The 22,316-nt window shown below is 39.0% G+C and overlaps 1 protein-coding gene across 2 annotated transcripts in view; it reads left to right on the plus strand.

Annotated features, from left to right (window-relative positions):
• LOC112049625 (zinc finger protein 423 homolog) overlaps nt 1-22,316 on the plus strand; it is a 109,505-nt gene that overhangs the window by 21,824 nt on the left and 65,365 nt on the right. For both annotated transcript variants that reach the window (XM_052884009.1, XM_052884005.1), the window contains exons 3-4: nt 257-313; nt 16,374-16,409. In XM_052884009.1, the coding sequence (XP_052739969.1) occupies nt 257-313; nt 16,374-16,409 (93 nt within the window). The remainder of the gene's footprint in view (nt 1-256; nt 314-16,373; nt 16,410-22,316) is intronic.

Genomic DNA, 22,316 nt, shown 5'->3' on the forward strand with positions numbered 1-22,316 from the left:
GTGATTATGTTTGATTTATTTTGTAACTATCGTCATCAGATCTTAATGATAGTTTAGTTACTCACTAAGGCAAGGGGGTATAACGCCAGCACCTTCTTAACTTAATAGAAGATGGTTATGAGAATTCTATAATTAATTATTTTTATTTTAAACTTCTCTGCGCTATAATATTTTTAGGAGGTAATTGAGTTATAGATAAAAGGTGGCAGAGAAGTGGAATCCCTTGGAAATACTCGAAAAATATTTCTTGTTTCAGACGGGGATGATGAACATAATTCGCCAAAGATCAAGTTAGAAGCTGAAGATGTCGCTGGTAAGTAATAGATGAATATTACTTGATTGTTGTTCGTTAAAAATTAATCTAAATTTGACGGTCTCCGTGGCGCAGTGGTATGCGCGGTGGATTTACAAGATGGGGGTTCTGGGTTCGATCCCCAGCTGGGCCGATTGAGGTTTTATTAATTGGTCCAGGTCTGGCTGTTGGGAGACTTCGGCCGTGGCTACTTACCAACCTACGATTCAATACGATGCCGTGTAGAAACCAAAAGGGGTGTTGAATTTCATCATCCTAACAAGGAGGTCTAAGGGCAGAAGTCGCTAGCGTCAGCTAGCTAAGAAAATACATCGCTTCTTTACATTTACGAGTAATCTCCACTCTAGCCAGGAATGATTACAGCTATAGACCAAGATTTAATGTAACAAAGCGAGAGTGGTTCATTACATCGACGACTTCGTTGAAATTCATAAGGACACCATAATAAGTTTCTCCAGCGATGTTCAGCGCTGTGATGTTCACGATGCGTTTTTACAGCGCTTTAATGCTCTTTTTATAACTTTGTCAAAGGGTGTATTTCGGCGCAGGCTGCCTTCGCGCCTCCCGCTTCTTGCTTTACGACCCTGTGCTCGCTTATCTGAGGCCGTTTACGATAAATCTCCACCAGACTCCTTGGACCTCAAATATTTACATGCTAATTCGTAGCCAATTCTGGATCCGAGATTATAAATAAATTGGCCGCAGAGGCCTATCGTCAACGCGCCACCTCCACTTTATCTTTCACGACTCTTGGAGTTTTAAAGCACTCCTTTCGCGCACTTGTTATTAAAATTTAACGCTCCCCGGATTATTTTAGTTTTCACACTTTATAGTACCTACTTAGTTAAAAATGCGCGGTCTGTGTACGTTCTACATAAACTCTGTTCACTTAACACTTATTTCTTACGTGAGAAGTTACTTATGGGAATAAAAAGTCGCTTGTCTACCTAGGTATTATGTATGTCCTACGTAGTTTGCCGTATTTTATTACTCACTAGCTGACGTGGCGCGATTTCACCCGCGTGGTTCCCGTTCCCGTATGAATACAGGGATATATAGCCTATAACCTTCATCGATAAATAAATAATCTAACACTGAAATAAATTTTCAAATCGGTCTAGTAGTTCCTGAAATTAGCGCGTTCAACCAAAAGAACAAACAACCAAAATAACAAAAATACTAATCAATGCCTACTTGTTGTTTTTTTCCATTGGCAAACAAGGATAATGAATCGCAATTTCAAAATCTTCAGCAACCATCTCTTAGCAAACCAAGAATATGTGTAGGTAGGTATATTTAAGGTCTTGTATAATAAACAATTGAATGTTACGCGAGTCAGCATACGGCATGTAAGCAAACAAAACAAAGCTGCTATATTACGGCACCCTGACTAAATTACATATTGTTTCGTCTTTTAAAATCCCAGTTAGTTGCAAACTCCACATTTATTGAGCATTGGCGACAGTGTAGAGAAATGTATTTTCATTGTTTCTAAGCAAAGAATCTGCCAGCAGTCATAGTCACTTTCGAGTATACGTAGATCTAAAAAAATACGGGACTTCGCACTGACACCGCAAATGTTTTTCAGATAGCATGAATACGGTGGTCGCCTGTATGACGTTCCTAATACGTACTATTATCGTAAATCGCGGCAAACTTTCAAGAGTGAAACGCACTGTCACCTCCGTGTGCCTAGTGGGAGTTTTCAATATTTTCATACTGTTACTATCGCATTAACGTAAACGCGAATGTATATGGAATTGAAATAGTTGTGCAGTAATGCCACTAAATGGCGCTGTTTCAATTCCTTAGAAATTCGCGTTTACGTCAACGCGATAGTAACAGTATGAAAATATTAAAAACTCCCACTAGGCACACCGTACCATCCTATATAAAACTAAATGTAGATCTGCCATTCACGAGCTGTGAAGCTGTGATATGTTTGTCTATATTACTATGATCATTTTCGATATAAGTACCTACTTATTGTGATAACCACTTAGATTTCCCCTCCAATACTGATAGTGGCAGTTAGTAGGATTGCTCAGTAAAATGAGTAGGTAGGTAATTTTTTTCATAGCGGATTCACATTGTCGCAGTCGTTGTTAGGCCAACACGAGCGGTGCGCAAATGTATTCTCTACGGGCGCGGCGGGTGGCGGGGGGTGGGGGGTCGGTCGCCGCCGCTGCGCCCGAAGTTGGGCGCGTGGGCTCGCTCCCGAGGGACCTCGAGCCAGGACTGCACTCGGTACTAGCTGTTTATTCGTTAGGCACAGCCACAGGCAATATAGGTTTTTTTTATAAGGATGGTTGACGTAACGATTAGACCGTTCATGGGGTTTTCCTAATTGTAGTTGTAAGTGTAGAAAGTTGTTCCTAGCAGAGCATTCCTGCTAGGAACAACTCCTCAACTTGAGCCTTGTCAGACATAGTTTACCTGTAACTACACCGGTAACTATACTTACATTACAATACAGCTACTTGGTAGTAGTCTTAAGCATGGCGGTAGTACTTCCTTGTAAGAGCGCGGCAATCTTCTATTATTATCATTCTAGACACTGACATTGATTCTATACTACACCCTGTACAGACCACAGAACATAGAATACAGTCACAACCTATCCAGGTGGAAAGTTCACATCAATACAAAATTATCAAGTCATAACACAAGGTAGCTCCTGTGAACCGTCGAGGAGTTCCCTTAACTGTCCTTCGTCTTCATCACCAGACCCGTCAGTATACAAATACTCTCCCTCAGTATAATAATACAGTCACACCCATCTTTCAGTGAACACGCTTAAGCTAAGCATAAACTTTGATTTACCCAATTCTGTATGCTCGTCATACAGGATAGCGTGTAGTTGATAGATTATGTTAAAGAAACATATGTTTATACGACGACGACGAGGTTCCTGATTTCTAACATCATCCTGACATGGACTTCATTCACGGTCATGGAGGCTTCAAGACTGACCGACTGATTCACTCAGGTCATCATCAAAACATCATTCCTAAACGACCTTCTGAGCCGAGGATCGAGTCTCACTAGAAACGCCCTTAAAGAGTAGTTCCAGCCATCTCTTTTTCTGCTTCTGCCTTCGGGCTCGGATGCTTCTGCACTAGCCCAAAACTCCCGATGATGCGGTTGGAGGAGATCCCATTAAGGAGACTACGGCAATTACTCAGTCAGGATAAAAAAATTATGATGTCTGTCAAAAGCAATGTTTCTGATGTCAGTATTATTTGCGATAGATTCCCTTCCCACTTCTCCATGTTCCGGCGTTCTATGACATCTACGAGTATTATTATAAAGCAGAAGAGCGCTGATCTCAGGAACTACTGGTCCGATTTGAAAAATTCTTTCAGTGTTAGATAGCCAATTTATCGAGGAAGGTTATAGGTTATTATCCCCGTATTCCTACGAGAACGGGAACAACACGGGTGAAACCGCGAGGCGTCAGCTAGTTATTCATAAGCTACGTATACGTGTAGGTAAGTTAGTAAGCCGGTACTTGGTAAGTTAATCTGGCAACTTATGCAAAACAACAATGTCAATAATGTTGGTCGGCAGAGGATTTTCGAGTGGTACGTGGGTAATTAAATGCCGATGTTGGACGGACGGAGGGTACATTCGAAGTTCCGTGAAATTCCGTTCGGTGCTGAGGCTCGCCCGCCCGACACTGCGCCGCATACCGGCGCCGAGTTGACAATCTGAATTGTTGGCAAACTTGACGCCTTTGTGGCGTTAACAATAACAAGTATACCAAAGTGCTCGTATTGCTCAACATACGAGTGTCTAGGTTAGTGGATGTTAACTATCACAAGACACGCGCGGTTTTGTTCACAGAAAACATATGTACAAGTTTTGTTATGAAATAATATGGAGATACTTAATCTGTGTCGATTTTCAACTCTGTTATAGTATCAGATACATCAGATAAATATGGAACTAGTGGATACTTACCTTTAATATTATACTATTAATTATTATAAAAAAGTAACATAAAATATATTCATACAATAGCAGACGCCCGCAACTACGTCCGCGTGGAATTCAATTTTTCACAAATCGCGCGGGAACGATGGATTTTTCTCGATTTCAGAATAAACGCTTCAATAGTAGCGGCGTTAAAGAATAACAATAACAATCCAAACAAACACCCATACAAACTTTCGTTTATAATATTAGTAGGATAATACAAATAAAAGTGCGAGTTGAGTCCGCCCCTGGCCGATCCCAGGTGGCGCGGCCGCAGCGTTTGGAATTATCACATAGTGGGGGGGGCGATACATTCGTCACAGGCCCAGCAGCCATTAGCGTTTAGATATTATCGACACCCGCTAGGGATGACCGCGACCTAAGCACCGCTCTACCGATGCTTCATTACTGAAAGTGTTTGTTTGCATTATTTTTTCGTCATTTTAACGATTTTACTGAATACCTACTTAAACAAACCAGGTTTTTGGCAATAACCTTGCCAATAGACTACGACAATAAGCTACGGCTAGCTAAACGATGAAACTCTTTTTTAATTGACTTCAGAAAAGGAGGAGGTATTAAAATTCATTGGATTCTTTTATCATTTTGTTTTACTTTTGATTACTACTATTTTTTTGTTTTGGTTTAGTAAGTTATGAGTTCGATTGGGCTTCTTTTTAGACTGGGCCTGGGACTGGGTATTTGGGACCCTCATTGCGTTTACGACATTAATTATCTCCATTAATTAACATTAACATTAATGTAAAATTTAATTTATTGGCTAAGTACTCTATAACTAATTTTGATTTTGGTCACTTTGCGTTAGAGGTCTTTTACACATACCAAAAGCTGCAGCAAGAACTTAGTGCCGGTTCGCAAAAACAAAAAACAGTAGCGTGTTAAAGCTTTAGCTATTACACATTTATGTGTTGTAAGTCAAAAAGTTTTGATTAAAATTGCTTAAAAATTAATCGTCTCCGTGGAAGGTTACTTTTTACTTTCTTGCCCCCCCGGTCCCAGGTGGCGTCGCTTCGGCCACACTTCCTTCCGTCCCTGGGGAATCCCCGACCCGCGTACACACAGCCGCACACACACACACAACCGTGTATCTAAAGAAGCGCTTGGAAACGTGGAAAAAGGAACCTATTCCCATGACGTTTACACTAAATGATATTGTCTAGCACATAGCCGTAGCTACTTTTAGCCGCTTGGTTTCACTGTAGGTAATTTTTTATATGAAAGTTTATTGTTTTGACTATTTTGCGAGTCCATATGTTATTACATTGTAACCTTCCTATATCTATAATAGGTATGTCTAGGACATACTTTTGTCTAGCTTTTTTACCTACATTCGAATATCCTAAAGTCTCAGTAGTTCCACGATAACTGGATTCAACACAGTGAATGATTTGCTTGTACATTATGTTTTCTGTGGTCTGGCCTCAAAGAGGATCCATTGAGATTTTTTGCTATTGAAGTCATCATCATCATCAGCCTATTCTAACGACCAATTAGAGGGCCCAGCCTCCCTCCATGTACAGAGGGGATATTCCATACCTATCCATATCCATTTTGACGGCCTCTGTGGCGCAGTGATATGCGCGGTGGATTTACTTGACGGAGGTCCTGGGTTCGATCCCCGGCTGGGCCGATTGAGGTTTTCTTAATTGGTCTAGGTCTGGCTAGTGGGAGGCTTCAACCGTGGCTAGTTACCACCCTACCGACAAAGACGTACCGCCAAGCGATATAGCGTTCTGGTACGATGTCGTATAGAAACCGTAAGGGGTGTGTATTTTCAACCTCCTCCTAACAAATTAGCCCGCTTCCATTTTAGATTGTATCATCACTTACCATGAAGTGAGATTGTAGTCAAGGGTTAACTTGTAAAAGAATAAAAAAAGGACTTACTCGTAGGGTGATAATGGTAAATATTTCACTATCAGATGACGATGATAATGACCGAGAGGGACGGCTTAATTTGCTCTTGAGGCAAAAGCACGGGGTAACACCAGTTTCCCAACTCCGGGCTGAGATATTTTACTGTAAGTTTTAGAAGATAGAAAAGCTCATTACACAACTTGAGTTAAGATTCGAACCCGGGACCTCGTGATTCGAAGCCACATTTGCTAATCACTGAACCAACGAGGCAGCAGGAGTGACGTACAATATATTTACATAAATATAGTAATTACCATAAACCTACAAGGCAGCAGAGGCACAAAATACAAATGTAAGAGTTGTAACAAATTTACAATGTATCTATAGATCATTATCAACTCATATTCAACTCACTGCTGAGCACGGGTCTCCTCTCAGAACGAGAGGGGTTAGGCCAATAGTCCACCACGCTGGCCCAATGCGGATTCGCTTCACACACGTAGAGATTTAAGAAAATTCTCAGGTATGCAAGTTTTATCACTATGTTTTCCTTCACCGTATGAGACACGTGATATTTAATTTCTTAAAATGCACACAACTGAAAAGTTGGAGATGCATGTCCCGGACCGGATTCGAACCTACGTCCTCCGAATCGAGGCAGAGGTCATATCCACTGGGCTATCACATCTCTCTATCTATAGGTAAATATAGTAATTGAATTAACATAATGAGTAGGAACAAGATTGCGTGTGAAAAGTACTCGTGTGTAATTTAATGTATTTTTGATAAATTAGCTACTTTATACTGCAGGCCTACACGGTACAATACAATGATATGTCATAAAAGCTGAACAGTCTCTTTCACTTATATTGGTTTCTGTTTATATTCGTCTAACTTTATGGCTCAAACGGGGCTCGTAGGTAGGAAATTAATAATGTAACAGGTGAAGTATTACTAGATGAAAAATTTCATCTATTTCAAACATTTTTTTAAGATTAAACTTTTTTTTTAAGATTTGCTTGGCATTTCGTTCGTAACACTTCTCGGTCCGCGTGGACCGGGAAGCGTGTAGCAATGAATGAAAAACACACGACTCGCTTCCCCGCATGCACGATTACACACCCGCACAGTCTGTCCCCCCGTCGCCCGCATATCATGAGTGTCGTCAACGAACTTGTCAGACTTTATCCATATTTATGATACAAATATTTTCCAGTTATGGGAATCGAAGCCACGGCCGTGCATTAGAAAGCTGGGTCGCTACCCTCTGCGCCACGCGGCTGTCATTTGGCCATCAATTAAATTTGATACCCTATATTTTTATAAGTTTCATTAATAGTTTCTTCATTAGGTTGCCTGTAAAAGATCACTTGTTAGCGATATTGTGCATTTTGTAACTTCTATTCTATTTATTGTATTTTTTCATCATTATACCGGAACGCTAAATCGCTTGGCGGTACGTCTTAGTCGGTAGGGTGGTAACTAGCCACGGGCGAAGCCTCCCACCAGCCAAAAATTGCATTATATAATGATTTATTTATTTTGCTATCATCCGCGAAAAGTCGACGAACCCATGCGACAACGTCACCCAGGTCCGACAAAATACTCTCTACGTACGTTTCACCCCGAAACCGGAGCATCCTCAGGAGATGTTGACTCTACAACGTGCAATTGCAAAGTCTTCTTTGCAATTGCACGTTGTATTTTGTCGGACCTGGGTGACGTTGTCGCATGGGTTCGTCGACTTTTCGCGGATGATAGCTAAATAAATAAATCATTATATAATCATGATGAACTTCCGCAAAGTAACGCCTGATTCTATCCAATATTTAAAAATTGCATTGTATTGTATATTTTAAGTGGTGTACAGTAGTAAAGTGTATTTTCTTACTGTGTTCTAGTTTTAACACATTGCTTAAACTTTTGGCATGTTTGTTTGGCTTTTTATAGTTGGGTATGTATATTAGGAATACAGGATTGATATGGGCTGCGTCGTGTGGCTGCAGCCCATGATTAATGCAGCCTCCAGGGGCTCCCGAACTGATTGCCGCCTCTCCGGGCGCGTCCGCATTCCGCGCTGCATATTCTTATATGCGTTATGTAGTTGCTGCGGAAACGCATTCGCCGTCCGACCAACGGAACTGTTACTTCATTTAATTAGTTAACACTAACACTAATAGTCTAAGATCCGTATTAGAGACGACCTTCACCCATCTCTTTATAGAATGAAAAGTGTTTTGAATAAAAAAAGGGAATGCCGGCCCTGGACTAACCGGCAATTTACTTATATCTAAAAAAGATTTGGTAATTCTACTTTATTAATGAAATCATTACTGTACCAAAAAAAGTTTAACGACATTTTTAAATCATCTTTAACTTGTCCCCAACGAGGACAAGCAAAGATCGTTGACCATACAGCCTGAGTTATACGACATTTTTTGAAGTTTTGTGATTGGTTTGTTTTTTCGTTTTCTTGTTTGATAAGCTTGTTGATAAAAGAAAATGTTCAAATGTTACTACGCCGCTTTTGAGCACCGGCGAATTTTTACCCGACTGCAAGAAGGGTTATGTTTTTCGCGCGTATCTTGTATGTATGTATGTATGTAATATTCTTTATTACCTCATATCTTCCAAACCGCTGGACGGATTTAGGTAATTAAGATATCGTTAGATTTGTCTTAATAACCCAAGTGTTCTTAGATAGGTGAAATTAAAAAAAAACCAACATGACGACTGTAAGGCGCTATAGACTCGAGGTGAAAAAAAATTTTTTTTTTACTATTGCAACATGGGTATCAAAATCAAGGGCTTTTTGTGAAAAATTCAAAATGGTATATCATGGCCATGTTAAAAAAAAACTACAATTAGAAAAACGTTATTTATTAATTGTATATACAAAATACGCGAGGCGGATGACTATAAGGTGCGAGGTTTATGAAGTAAAGTTATAAAACACCTAAAATATATTAAACTAAATATATTGATTATGAAAGTGCGAGTCAGATTCACCTACCGAGGGTTCCGTAGATCTTTTTGAATATTTACTTAACCTCGGTTGGACGTAGGTATACATTATCGTACTTTGTAACATGTAACCAACGTAACAAATACATCCAAAATTCACCATCTATCGTAACTAAAAAGGTGTGAAATAAATAAATTAATTAAAGAAATAAAATAACCCGACTGCATAAATTATACAAAAACTGAAAAGAAAAAAAACAAGCTCAGTCCAGAAGTGTAGAAAGTAATTAGAAAACAGTCGGTAAATAATGTAGACGAAAATCATTCTATTCAATATAATAGGTCCCGACTGTTTTCTAATTGCTTTCTACACTTCTGGACTGAGCTTGTTTTTTTTCTTTTCAGTTTTTGTATAATTTATGCAGTCGGGTTTTTTTATTTGTTTAATTAATTTATTTATTAAAAATATATTGCGAAAGGTTGCCTAAAAATTTCCTGGTCAAACTATTATTTACCATTGTTAACTATCATTAAAAATTATAGTTTGGCCAGGAGTTTCTGAGGCAGCCTATTCGCACCGTGTTTTTTATCTTCCTAATTTTGATATATAACACTTTTCATTTAATAAACACACGGGTGAAGTTCGTTTCTAAGTCGGATCTTCTACTAAATGATCGACTCACGTGACATACCCACTCGCAACTCCAAGAAGGATCAAACTTGAGAGTATTTAACATTTTGACTCCACCGGTTTATTATGATCTGTAGACTCCTTAATGAGGTCTCTCCTTGTTTATCATGGGTCATGCAAAGACAGGTCTGTCAGAATGTGAGCTTGAGGTCTGAAGGAGGACGAGCCTCCAAACCTTGAAACTATTGACCTTTATATCAGTCCTGGATTAGCCTATAAACAATTTAAGCAATTGTTTAGGGCATTCTCTGGCCCCCTTTAGACGGTAAACCAGAGACGATCGAGAAAAAGAACGACCACAAGAAAGTTAAAGCAATTTCAAATTAAATTATTTGATACATATTTTACCTTATTAACATTTTTTTTTATTAACACTTTTTAGTTCACATTTAAGGATATAGTGTAGGAGGGTTCACAAGGAGGGGAAGATTGTTTAGGGCATGAAATTACCTTAAATCCGCCACTGCTTTTTATTGAAAATCTTTCGCGATTGGGCCCAATTTACCATGGCTGGTAGAGCCTAACTCTAAGAAATCTTAATAACAAGGAAAATATGAAAGAAATTATGCTTAAATAACTACTAATGTACCTACTCGTAGCTACTCGTACAGTGGCATGCATAAGGTGAATGATCAGGGTATGCACTAGTAAGAAAATTAACCCAACTGGGAAAATCTTCATTTAACAAGCATCAAGAAAACAATTCTTAGGGTATGCAGTACTTTAATGCATGTATGAAGTGCACGCCACTGTACTCGTGCCATACTCGACTCAGTCTTCCGCGGACAAAGTCGCGGGCGTAGGCTAGTAAACGTATTTTTTTTTCATACACTTTTGATCTTAGCGTAACTTAACAGTTTTTCAACACGTGTAAAATGTAATGTAAATGTCATCGATCGTTGTACGGCAACATTGTACGAGAAAGTTTTAATGGCATTTTGTATTCGTATGAAAGCTATGTATTTTTTATTTCGTAGCAATATTATATGTACCCAATCATTATTTTGTAATGTACTTATCAAAATGCGCATACATATGCAGTTTGGAAAACAAGTCATCAATTTTAAATTACATAAATTGTAAATACCATATTCCTACTTTTCTCCATCTTGTTGTCATGTTTTATTTTCCTGCAATAAAGTTACGTAAATGTAAATTGTATATATGTACGTAATTCATAATTTTGCGTATTGTTACACAATTTTTTTTTAATATATTTGGTTTTCATTTTATATTGCAATTACCTAAACACACATCATATACCTAAGGTGAAATTAAAAAAAAAACCCCTTTTATCGCCGAAACATTGTTGGCGGCCTCCGTGGCGCAGTGGTATGCGCAGTGGATTTACAAAACGGAAGTCCTGGGTTCGAGCCTCGGCTGTTCAGATTGAGATTTTCTTAATTTATCCAACAATGGCTGGTGGGAGGCTTCGGCCGTGGCAAGCGATTTACCGTTCCGGTACGATGCCGTGTAGAAACTGAAAGGGGTGTGGATTTTCATCCTCCTAACAAGTTAGCCCGCTTTCATCTTAAACTGCATCAACACTTACCATCAGGTGAGATTGTAGTCAAGGGCTAAGGCTAACTTGTAAAAGAATAAAAAAAAGACACTAAATAAACTATTGTGCATTTAGTTCTACTATTTCTTCAGTATTTACGACACAGAATACATATGCACAAGTAAACGGCTGAGCGTTGATGTCAGCCAGCCAGTTTGAAGATTTTTGTTTACTAAAAATCGGCAAAGTACCTACAAGTACATAATGAATAATTTACTTTTCTAAAGTAGTGCTTGCTTCTTTTCAACCGATTTCAAAAAAGGAGAAGGTTGTCAATTTGACGCGTATGTTTTTTTTTAATATTTGTCACCTCATAAATTCGTCTTTGTTAACTAATTTTGAAAATTGTTTTTTGTTTGAAAGAGTATTCTTATTTCCAGATTAGGCCTATTTCATTTTCATGAAAATCGGTTTAGTAATTTTGTGTTCAAATCACTGAATTACCTATTTTTTTTGAAAATATAGTATAGCCTATAAGCCTTCCACGATAAATGGGCTATCTACCACTGAAAGTATTTTTCAAATCGGACCAGTATCCTGAGATTAGAGCGTTCAATCAAACAAACAAACAAACTCTTCCGCTTTATAATATTAGTATAGATATTAGGTAGCCAAAATAAATATTTTTTGCATATGTGGAGGTAATATGGCCCATCAGTCAGCACGGAATAACACCTCAACCTGAATGGCTCCGTGAAAGGTAGCGCCCCATGGGGGCAGTATGCTCAAGGCGGCAGAAAATTAACGTGCCCCCGCGGGAAATCTACCGGCAGCCTTGCCGATCGGCCACGAGTGCCGCGGTTCTAGCGAGTTCGCTGAGCAACGTGACAGTATTAGTAAAGCTTAGTGGTCTAGTAGTACCTATAGCTTTTTTAGTCTGAATAAATGTTTAGTACAATTACTCGTATATATTTATCTCTAGAAAATTGTCAAGTCGGTTGCGCAGGCTGAAATTTTCCCTTATGTAACCCGTTCATGTGGGTTTTTTTAGTCTGAATGTGTTTTTTTGACCGAGTACGTTAAATAATGTAGGTACGTCCGTTAAACTTGTGGAATTTTAAAAGGTAACCCGCCTGGCTGCCTGGCGTCGCCCTGGTATCTAATAACAACGCTTTCATTACACATATAAGAGTTGCAGTTACAGATGACATTTTGCGTGCTCACGGGATATTTCTCTGTTAAGAGTCAGTGGATTTTTTTTTGTACAACAACCAAAAATTATAAACTACTACTAAATCTTTAAATCTAAAACCTTCGATGCGAGCGCCAGCCAATGCCAGCGAGGCATGAAATTTAAATTAATATATTATTCAACTAGGCTTAGTTTACAAGCACTTTTGAAATGTTAACTTAAGTTATGTTCTACTAGTGGTAATAAAAGTGGAAAACTTAAAATTTAAGTTACTAAGTATTAACTTAAAGTTACTAACGCGCTTAGGTCCGAGAAGAGCCCACAACAAACTCAGCCAAGGTTTATTTTATATATAATGTCTAATACTGGCCCCATTAACACTTTGAATAGCTAAACTCAATAATCCTTTTGAAAAGTTCTCTAGAAAGAGCTCGATTTTCCTGTCCAGCTGCCAAATTTCCTATTTTGGTTTTTATTATCTATCAGAATAAAAAATAATCCATCAAAATAAAAAACAAATCAATTCACGAAATGTCATCCACATAATAAAATACAAATTACAAATGTCATCCGGTTCTTACGGTGGATATCATGTAGTATGTAGATGACACTTTATTAATATAGACCAAAATAGTGAATAGGCCAGCTGATGGTGCCATGGTCACGAAACCTAAAAGCTCAAACCACACAACAAATACAGCGATTATAGAATTTGCGTGAATAGAATTTCATATAGGATTCGCGTATACCTACGAATGCCGTTAGGGTCGTGGCCCGGCGCCGGTGCCTTCGTCCGCGCCCACTCCGCTGGGATGTGCTTAATATCTGCGCTATCCCGGTGACGTGCACCTGCGATATACTCGTACTCGGAGCTTGTGTTGTTAAGCTATTGTTCGTGATATACGTTTATGTATTAATACATTACAATACATTATAAAAATAATAAATAAAACCCATATCGTATGGCCACGAGCCGTGATAGCATAGTGGATATGACCTCTGCCTCCAATTCCGGAGGGTGTGGGTTTGAATCCGGTCCGGGGCATGCACCTCCAACTTTTGAGTTGTGTGCATTTAAAAAAAATAAATATCACGTGTCTCAAACAGTGAAGGAAAAACATCGTGAGGAAACCTGCATACCAGAGCATTTTCTTATTTCCCGATCCCCGGCTGGACCGATTGAGGATTTCTTAATTGGTCCAGATTTGGCTGGTGGGAGGCTTCGGCCTTGGCTAAAACTCACGTGATACAGCGTCGGATGTTCAACTAGTTTCGAACCGATACGGGGCCCTAGTCATGAGCTGGTTCTTGCAACGCGGCACGATATCAACTGAAGTTGTATAACGTCAGTTTTAGCCGTGTTTCATAATAAATTAATAAGCTTATAATGATGAATATGAGAAAACGTGTCCCCAGTCACTTCATTGCGTGCAACAAAGTCTCCAGTGAAGGGTTGCAACTAGGGTTGCCAGGTCACCATCCCTAATAGCCGGACAAACTTGCCATAAATTCCGGACACCCTACATTATTGAGGATTTTACTAGGTACGACAAAAAATTGTATGTAAAATTATATAAATAAAAACCCCAGAAGGTGTAAAAAAGCTTGATTTTACAGCATACCTTCTGGAGTATGTAGGTACTTACTTTATTATTAATCAGTCAAATAGTCATGAGACAAAATTAAATTCTAGATACATATACATTTATCAACATATTTAAATTCTTCTTAAATACTCATGAAAGGCACAAATAAGATCATTTTAGCTAAAAAAAATGTAAAAAGCCTAACAAAAGTCAGACAAGCCGGACACCGTTTCTTTTGGCCGGACAGACAATCAAAAAGCCTACCTATATCCGCATTTTTTCGGACGCCTGGTAACACTAGTTGCAACAAAGCCAAGTGTCTGATGTCATGATTCCTCATGATATCCCATTTGTTATTCAATCAGGGTCCCCAACAATACTAGTATTTGATCATAAAGCGTGCGCGTAACACTTACGCAGATTAATTCCCCCGCAAGGTTGTCGAGCGCGCTTACTACCCGTAATTCACAAGATCCGATCGCGGCGAGGCGTCTACCGTCATCAATTTTGCATGGCCCTCAGTGTCTGCCTTCTATAATCTATGTGTACGTCTCTTTACACTATATTATCTATGGAAACGCGTGTTACAGTTCCAACCAATGACTGTTTAGTTACTAGTTAGCAGTGGCGTAGCCTGTTATGGAGATATTTTTTATGATACTTCGAACTTGCGCAAGTGTTGAGTTAGAACCGTAATTTTGACTTTGCGACTAAATAAGTAAGTTCCACAATGCCTAGTTAAGTCATAATTTTTAAGGTGGTACTCCTGAGCATGGTTCTTAACTATTATCTACAAACCCAACGAAAAGTGCTCAGTACAATAAAAAAAAAATTATAAACCAACGTTAGGTCAAAATTGCAGAAAAAATCATAAAAAAATATCTCCTAAACTAAGCAAAATCGTAAATTATACATGGGGATTCAGATACTCCTCGTTACAAGGCATCCAAATTTCAGCCAAACGTCAACTCCTCGGCCAACCTGTATATCAGTTAGATATGAGTATATTCACAAAATGCTAATTCGGATTTTGACTGACTTAATAATAGAAATATAGTAATAGTTAACTAAAATAAAAGAGATAATCAAACTCTAAATTAGGTATTACGTATTATGCTTTGGTAAACATTAACCAAGTCGTGCAATACCATGAATAAAATATCCATTCGGGGGTACCTACTCTCTATACGTGCTATATTATTCTAAATTGTCCATTCGTAATGGTTTAAGACAACCTGCGGGCATAGTGGGTGAGAGAGTTATTCGGAAAGGTCTGTCAAACTATTAAATTGGACTTGCTAAAAGTTTAAACAGGATCACCTTTCCGAGCGAGAATTTAAAACAAGGGGAAATTGTCTCCGAAGCTCCCTCGCAAGTGGATTAGAGGACCCGGCCGCGGGCTACCGCGTCCCTGCCTTGCTTACACATACTAGCAATGATTTTATACTATAGACAGGTTTAGGTGATTTTGTAGGCAAAATACTCCGAATTTAGCGACTTCAATGAGCGCACACATGCACATTTTAGTGTTTACTTACATTATATATTTATGTATATATAGTTTCTATACTTCATAAGCACATAACTCGACGTTGTAGACAATATGACGGCCTCCGTGGCGCAGTGGTATGCGCGGTGGATTTACAGGACGGAGGTCCTGGGTTCGATCCCCGGCTGGGCAGATTGAGATTTTCTTAATTTGTCCAGGTCTGGCTGGTGGGAGGCTTCGGCCGTGGCTAGTTACCACCCTACCGGCAAAGACGTACCGCCAAGCGATTTAGCGTTCCGGTACGATGCCGTGTAGAAACCGAAAGGGGTGTGGATTTTCATCCTCCTCCTAACAAGTTAGCCCGCTTCCATCTTAGACTGTATCATCACTTACCATCAGGTGAGATTGTAGTCAAGGGCTAATTTGTAAAGAATAAAAAAAAAAAAAAAATATTTAGATATTATGACGTGTTTAAGTAACCTTCGTATAGTTACGAGTTATACGATACTAATACATAAGCTAACTTTTTTGTCTGTCAGTCTGGTTGTACGGACCACTCTCTGGAATGGCTGAACGGATTTTAATGGGACTGTGATATAAGAGGTTATTAAGCAACATATAAGCTACTTTTATTCCTGAAAAATCCATAGATCCTGCGGGATTTATAAAAATAATTTCACGTGGACGAAGTCGCGGACGTCCTATACAAAGAAGAACGAAAGCATGGGATATTTTATTTTGGTGATAAATGTAATAACCGGACATCTTTATTTTGTTTCAGATATCAAGTCCGAAAGTATGGACAGCTTTGAGTCCGGTAAGTTAATATCTTGACTATTGTTTAATGCTTTAGAGTTCAGGATTGACCAAAATTTTGCAAGAGTATTATAATCGAAGGCAGAAGGAAAATGTGACGAAGTTAAAACGTACAACTGTAGAACGATACATGCCAGGACATCATCTCACATAGATAAATATATGTTTAAGTTAGCGTTAAATTGTACAATACGTTAGTTTAAAAAAATTTTAATAAAAAAAATTCAACCGACTTGCAACTCAAAAAATAACTTTAACTAAAAAGCAAAAAATAACATCTTACCTATGTGCTACCTTCTGATCAGTTTGAAGGCGGTGCCAAGCCGGTGATGTTTTAATTAAATACGTTTAAACTACAAAATTTCTGTGGTTATTCCAGAAACAGCTTTAATTAAAACACGACACTGGCTTGGCACCGCCTTCAAACTGATCAGAAGGTAGCACATAGGTAAGATGTTATTTTTTGCTTTTTAGTTAAAGTTATTTTTTGAGTTGGAAGTCGGTTGAATTTTTTTTATTAAAATTTTTATTTTTTTATTTTTAGTGTTAGCATACCCACTGCGTGTACAGTCACAACCTATCTAAGTGGAAAGTTCTTATCAATACAAAATTATCAAGTCCAAACACAAGGTAGCTACTGTGAGCCGTCGAGGAGTTCTCTTCACTGTGCTTCGTCTTCATCACCAGACGCTTAATACAGTCGCAATCCATCTAGGTGGAAAGTTCTCATCAATACAAATTTATCAAGTCCAAACACAAGGTAGCTACTGTGAACCGTCGAGGAGTTCTCTTCACTATCCCTCGTCTTCATCATCAAACCCTTAATACAGTCACAATCCTTCTAGGTGGAAAGTTCTCATCAATACAAATTTATCAAGTCCAAAAACAAGGTAGCTACTGTGAACCGTCGAGGAGTTCTCTTCACTGTCCCTCGTCTTCATCACCAGACCCTTAATACAGTCACAATCCTTCTAGGTGGAAAGTTCTCATCAATACAAATTTATCAAGTCCAAACACAAGGTAGCTACTGTGAACCGTCGAGGAGTTCTCTTCACTGTCCCTCGTCTTCATCACCAGACCCTTAATATAGTCACAACCCATATAGGTGGAAAGTACTCATCAATACAAATTAATCAAGCCCAAACAAAAGGTGACTGCTGTAAATCCTTGACGAGTTCCATCGTCTATGTTTCGGCTCCATCATCAGACCAACTCCAAACCTTCATAAAGTTGTAATGGTTTAAAATACCTTATGGAAACACTAACAAACGTACTAGCCGTCTCTACAACTTTCGAAAGTTCCCCTCAATTTCTTCAGGATGCCATCATCAGATCCTGACATGAAAAAAATGGGACTACCCTGGAAGTAAACCCTACAAAACAAAAAAAGAATTTTCAAAATCGGTCCATAATTGACGGAATTATCGCTGGACATACATAAAAAAAAAAAAAAAAAAAAAACATACATACAGCCGAACGTAGAACCTCCTCCTTTTTGGAAGTCGGTTAAAAATTATATATTATAGATATATTGTATTGAGAAAAATAAGCTACTTAAATGAGCTACTTACGTAAGGGTGCAGCATACGTAAAATAGATGCAGTATACTTAGAAATAGTGCAGCTTACTGTGCCTTTTAGAAGCTACAACTTATTACACAGGGAGCTTGTTTAAAACATGGTGCCGGCTACATGCGTAATAGTGTTTGGATTTTTTCTGAGTGTGAAGGCAGTTTCCGCGGCTCCCAGAGTAATAATGATATAAGGATAAAATGAATATAAACTTGACGCAGATATCCTGCTCAGAGGAATTATAGTCTGTCTCCCGGCGACACTAAAATGTGGTGCGTCTAACACGCAGTTTGCTCGAGTACAACTCGCCATCTCGCGGGGCTCGTGACGTCATTGAATTGCTCGCTTTTTAAACATAAGAAGGCGGAAGTATATTAAGAACGAGGAACAGTAATTAGGTTCTTTTTATTTTTATATAAATATGAGTATGAAATGGCTTGACCACGATCTCGCCTGATGGTAAGTGTAGATGGGCCTAAGGTAGATATGGATCGAACGCTCGTTCTTCCACGATGTTGCCCTGTTTGCCCACACACAGCATCGCGCAAGCAATCGCGACGTCCCAAATTAGTCTCGCGCTCAAGACAGGCAAAATAGGGAATTGTGGGCAGGACGAGCGGCGTGATATACCTATGGCAACAAGTTACGACGATACATGACGTCTCTGCCCATTTCTCTCGCTACTTACACGTGTGCGGTGTGAGGAGACTATTTATAATTCAAGAACGACTGGACCGTTTTGGCTGAAAATTGGTGGATATAAGAAACTTAGGGTAGGGATAGGGTGGGGGTAGGGTAGGATAGGGTAGAGATAGGGTAGGTTAGAGATAGGTTAGGAGTAGGCTAGAGTTATGTAGGGGTATAGTAAGGTAGGCGTAGGGTGGGTAGTAGTAGTAGGTCAGGGTAGGGGGGTTTCCCGCGGACGAAGTTGCAGGCATCCACTAGTAGCACATAAAATTACACCGGTACCGGAAAAGTATCTCAACGACTATAAATACATATTTTCCAAGTAGAACTCAATTTATGTCGAGACAAGTAATTACGGTACATTTAACGGCCATTGAAGATGATGTATCTTGATCAAGCGACAGTTCCATAATGTCAGAGAGAGTTACTGAGTCTGCCGTCAGGTCGCAGTGTTAATGCTGCCCAAGAGGCTCCTTCCCAACTCCCCCCAGCAATAGTGCCGAAAAGATAAAATGAACATAAACTTGAACAACGGATATCCTGCTCAGAGGAATTGTTGTGTCTCTCCAGACGACACTAAACCGAACTACGACCAACACGCAGTTCTCACACCACTCGAATTTTAGTCGTGTATCATCAAACAAAGACTTAAATGTATGACTGTTGTAATATCAGCAGTGGCGTAGCGTGCCCCGTATCAAAATTAGTTGGGGGGCCCAATTAATGAAGGGAAAGATTTCTCACAAAGGAAACAAAAATGCCAGCTTAAAATATATAATGTGACAATGATTTAACCTACGAGTATATAGGATGTTTCCAACTTTTGGGCACACGCTTAATTAGCAAGGAATTAAGTGAGAATGTTAATTAAATTTTACAAATTTTTCATTTACACAAAATAACTCTGAGCACTGTGCCGTCATTTCTGAGCGGTACAGTGGTGAGTACGCGAGTGAATGGAATTTCTCAGGTACAAATGATGAATTACAACAAATTATTAATGTACGGCTTTGTTATAGTGTTAAAGATGATAAAAAATAAATGTCGAAAATCCTAGTGCCGTACTAAAATGGTGGTGCCGGAAGTCAGAATAAATGTTAATTCATCGACAACTGCAAAAGCAAAATAGGTCATTTGTACAGCATTTGTGCAATTCCTTTTACCTTTTACCTTTACCCGTAAACGTAGTACATATTTCCAGCGCAGGAGTCGAAAGATAAGGGTCGCAAGCCTTACTCTTCACTCCACTCGCGTACTCACCTGTACCGCTCAGAAATGTCTGCATAGTGCTCAGAGTTATTTTCTGATATAGTAACAGCCTTCTAAGCGTTACTCATGTTGGTTTATTTCACATGTAACTTTTGTTTAAGGGCTTGTAGTCTATAAGGGGCCCCTGTAATCCGGGGCCCCGTATTATTGATACGGCTGATACCGCGGTAGCTACGCCCCTGAATATCAGGAACATTAAAGATTAGCTTGTTTATTGGCCATCTGGTAGTAAATCCATTGTCTATAAACAGAGTAAAGATTTTCAGAGCATGCACGGGACACGACCTACAGGTGCCTTGGGCCAACCTGAGGCATGGATTTTCACTCTTTTACCATAGAACTGCATCGCAGAGGTCTGCATCCATACGTAATTAATGTCCAATGGAAGCGTACGAAGCGTATCGGTTCTTCGTTCCTGATCCGTACTGCGAAGTTATTGAATGCCCTTTCAGCTTCCGTTTTCCACACGACCTACAAAATGGGTATATTCAAGTCAAGAGTAAATAGGCATCTTTTCTAGGCAAGCGCGTTACACCATAGGCTGCATCATCGCTTACTGTCAAGCATGATGGCAGTCAAGCCATCGCCTATTTATTGTAAAAAAAAGTACCAGCAACCAGCCTCTGTAGCGAAGTGGCACGTCGATTCTCTATCTACAATCGCAAAAGCTTAGAAAAATGTATAATCATTTGCTATCGACAGGTCGCGAGATCAACGTCATTCCCATACATTTTTCTACTTTTCGATCGTAGAAAGATCGACGTACCACTTGGATACAAGGGTAGGTTATTCTGAACTGATCCTAATAAAGTTCTCTATAGATATGTTGTACTCGGAGATGAACATAGATTGCGTTTATACTTTTGTCCACTAAATCTTATTAGGATACTGCAAAGCGATTTATAAATAAGTGTCTAAACACTTTGGTTTTCCAAACAGCATTAAAAGACAACACGCTCTGTCTGAAAATGCGTTGTTAAATTGCATTGCGGACCCGCCCTGGAACTTACAATTAAAACGGACGCGACAAATTGTAGTACACCGTTCGTCACTTAGTATGCGTTGACCGGGGCGCGACACTTATCGCCTTTTACATAGGGGTATTCGTATTATTGAACAAGTACATGAATTATACAGTTAACCTGACATTATGCTATGCTTTCCATATTTATGAAATTGGTATCAAAATGTTGAAAATCATTCCACCAATTTTAAAATTTGTTTTTTGGGTTGTAGAATTTAGGATGAAAGATACTTTTAAGAAATAATCAAAAAATAGAGTCTCAAAATTCGATTGAGACAATTTCTTTGAATTTCTTTGCATTATTTACTTTGCATTACAATATGGCTTCTGTTTTGTGACCACAAACTTTACCTCTTTTACAATATATTAGATTAGATTAACTATAAAAATCTAAACTTCTTTATAAGAAGTATAGATTATATTACCTATTCGATATACGCTTTTATGAGCTTTTAAAAATATTAACCTACTAGCTGACGCCGCGCGTTTTCACCAGCGTGGTTCCCGTTTTAGTAGGAATACGCCTATACATAATATATCCTATAGCCTTTCTTGATAATTGGGCTATCTAACACTGAAAGAATTTTTCAAATCGGACCAGTAGTTCCTGAGATTAGCGCGTTCAATCAAACAAACAAACTCTTCAGCTTTATAATATTAGTATAGATACAAACTTACCGCGCATAGAATTTATATAGCAGAATCTAGATCACACTATCGGAAATTGTTCGAACGATATCTCGATTAAAGATTCTAATAATAAATACCCAAACCTAAAATAAAGCGACAGCTCGACTTTTATTAGCTCGAATAGCAACACGGTTCTGCAATCAGGTGCAGTTTAAAATGTGCATTTGCGATGCAGCGCGGCACTACGGGCGCAGGGCGCGGACAGAAATGCATTTTCAATAATTGAGGGTCAGACAGGGTGGTGGAGGCGCATTAAAATGTGCTCGCTAAACTTTCCGATAGTACCCGGCACCGTGCGGGCCGGTGTCGCGCGTCCGGCCGCGACATTGACGTGAAGGGCCGCAAGCAATACTATGGCGCTATAAAGTTTTTTTTTTATTTCTCTTAATTTTTGTTAGACTTTTTTATTCAATGACAAGATAGACCCTACTTCTACGCTTCTGAGCTCTAATGAGATAATACTTCTAATATTATAAACGCGAAAGTTTGTATGGATGTTTGGATGTTTGTTACTCTTAATCGTCGCTACTACTGAAGCGATTTGGCTGAAATTTGGAATGGAAATAGATTTTATATGGATTCTGGATTGACACATAGGCAACTTTTTATCCCGAAAAAATCCATGGTTTCCCGAGATTTGCGAAAACTGATGATTTTGATGATATGA

Source organism: Bicyclus anynana, chromosome 1 (genome assembly GCF_947172395.1).
Source record: "Bicyclus anynana chromosome 1, ilBicAnyn1.1, whole genome shotgun sequence".
NCBI lineage: Eukaryota > Metazoa > Arthropoda > Insecta > Lepidoptera > Nymphalidae > Bicyclus > Bicyclus anynana.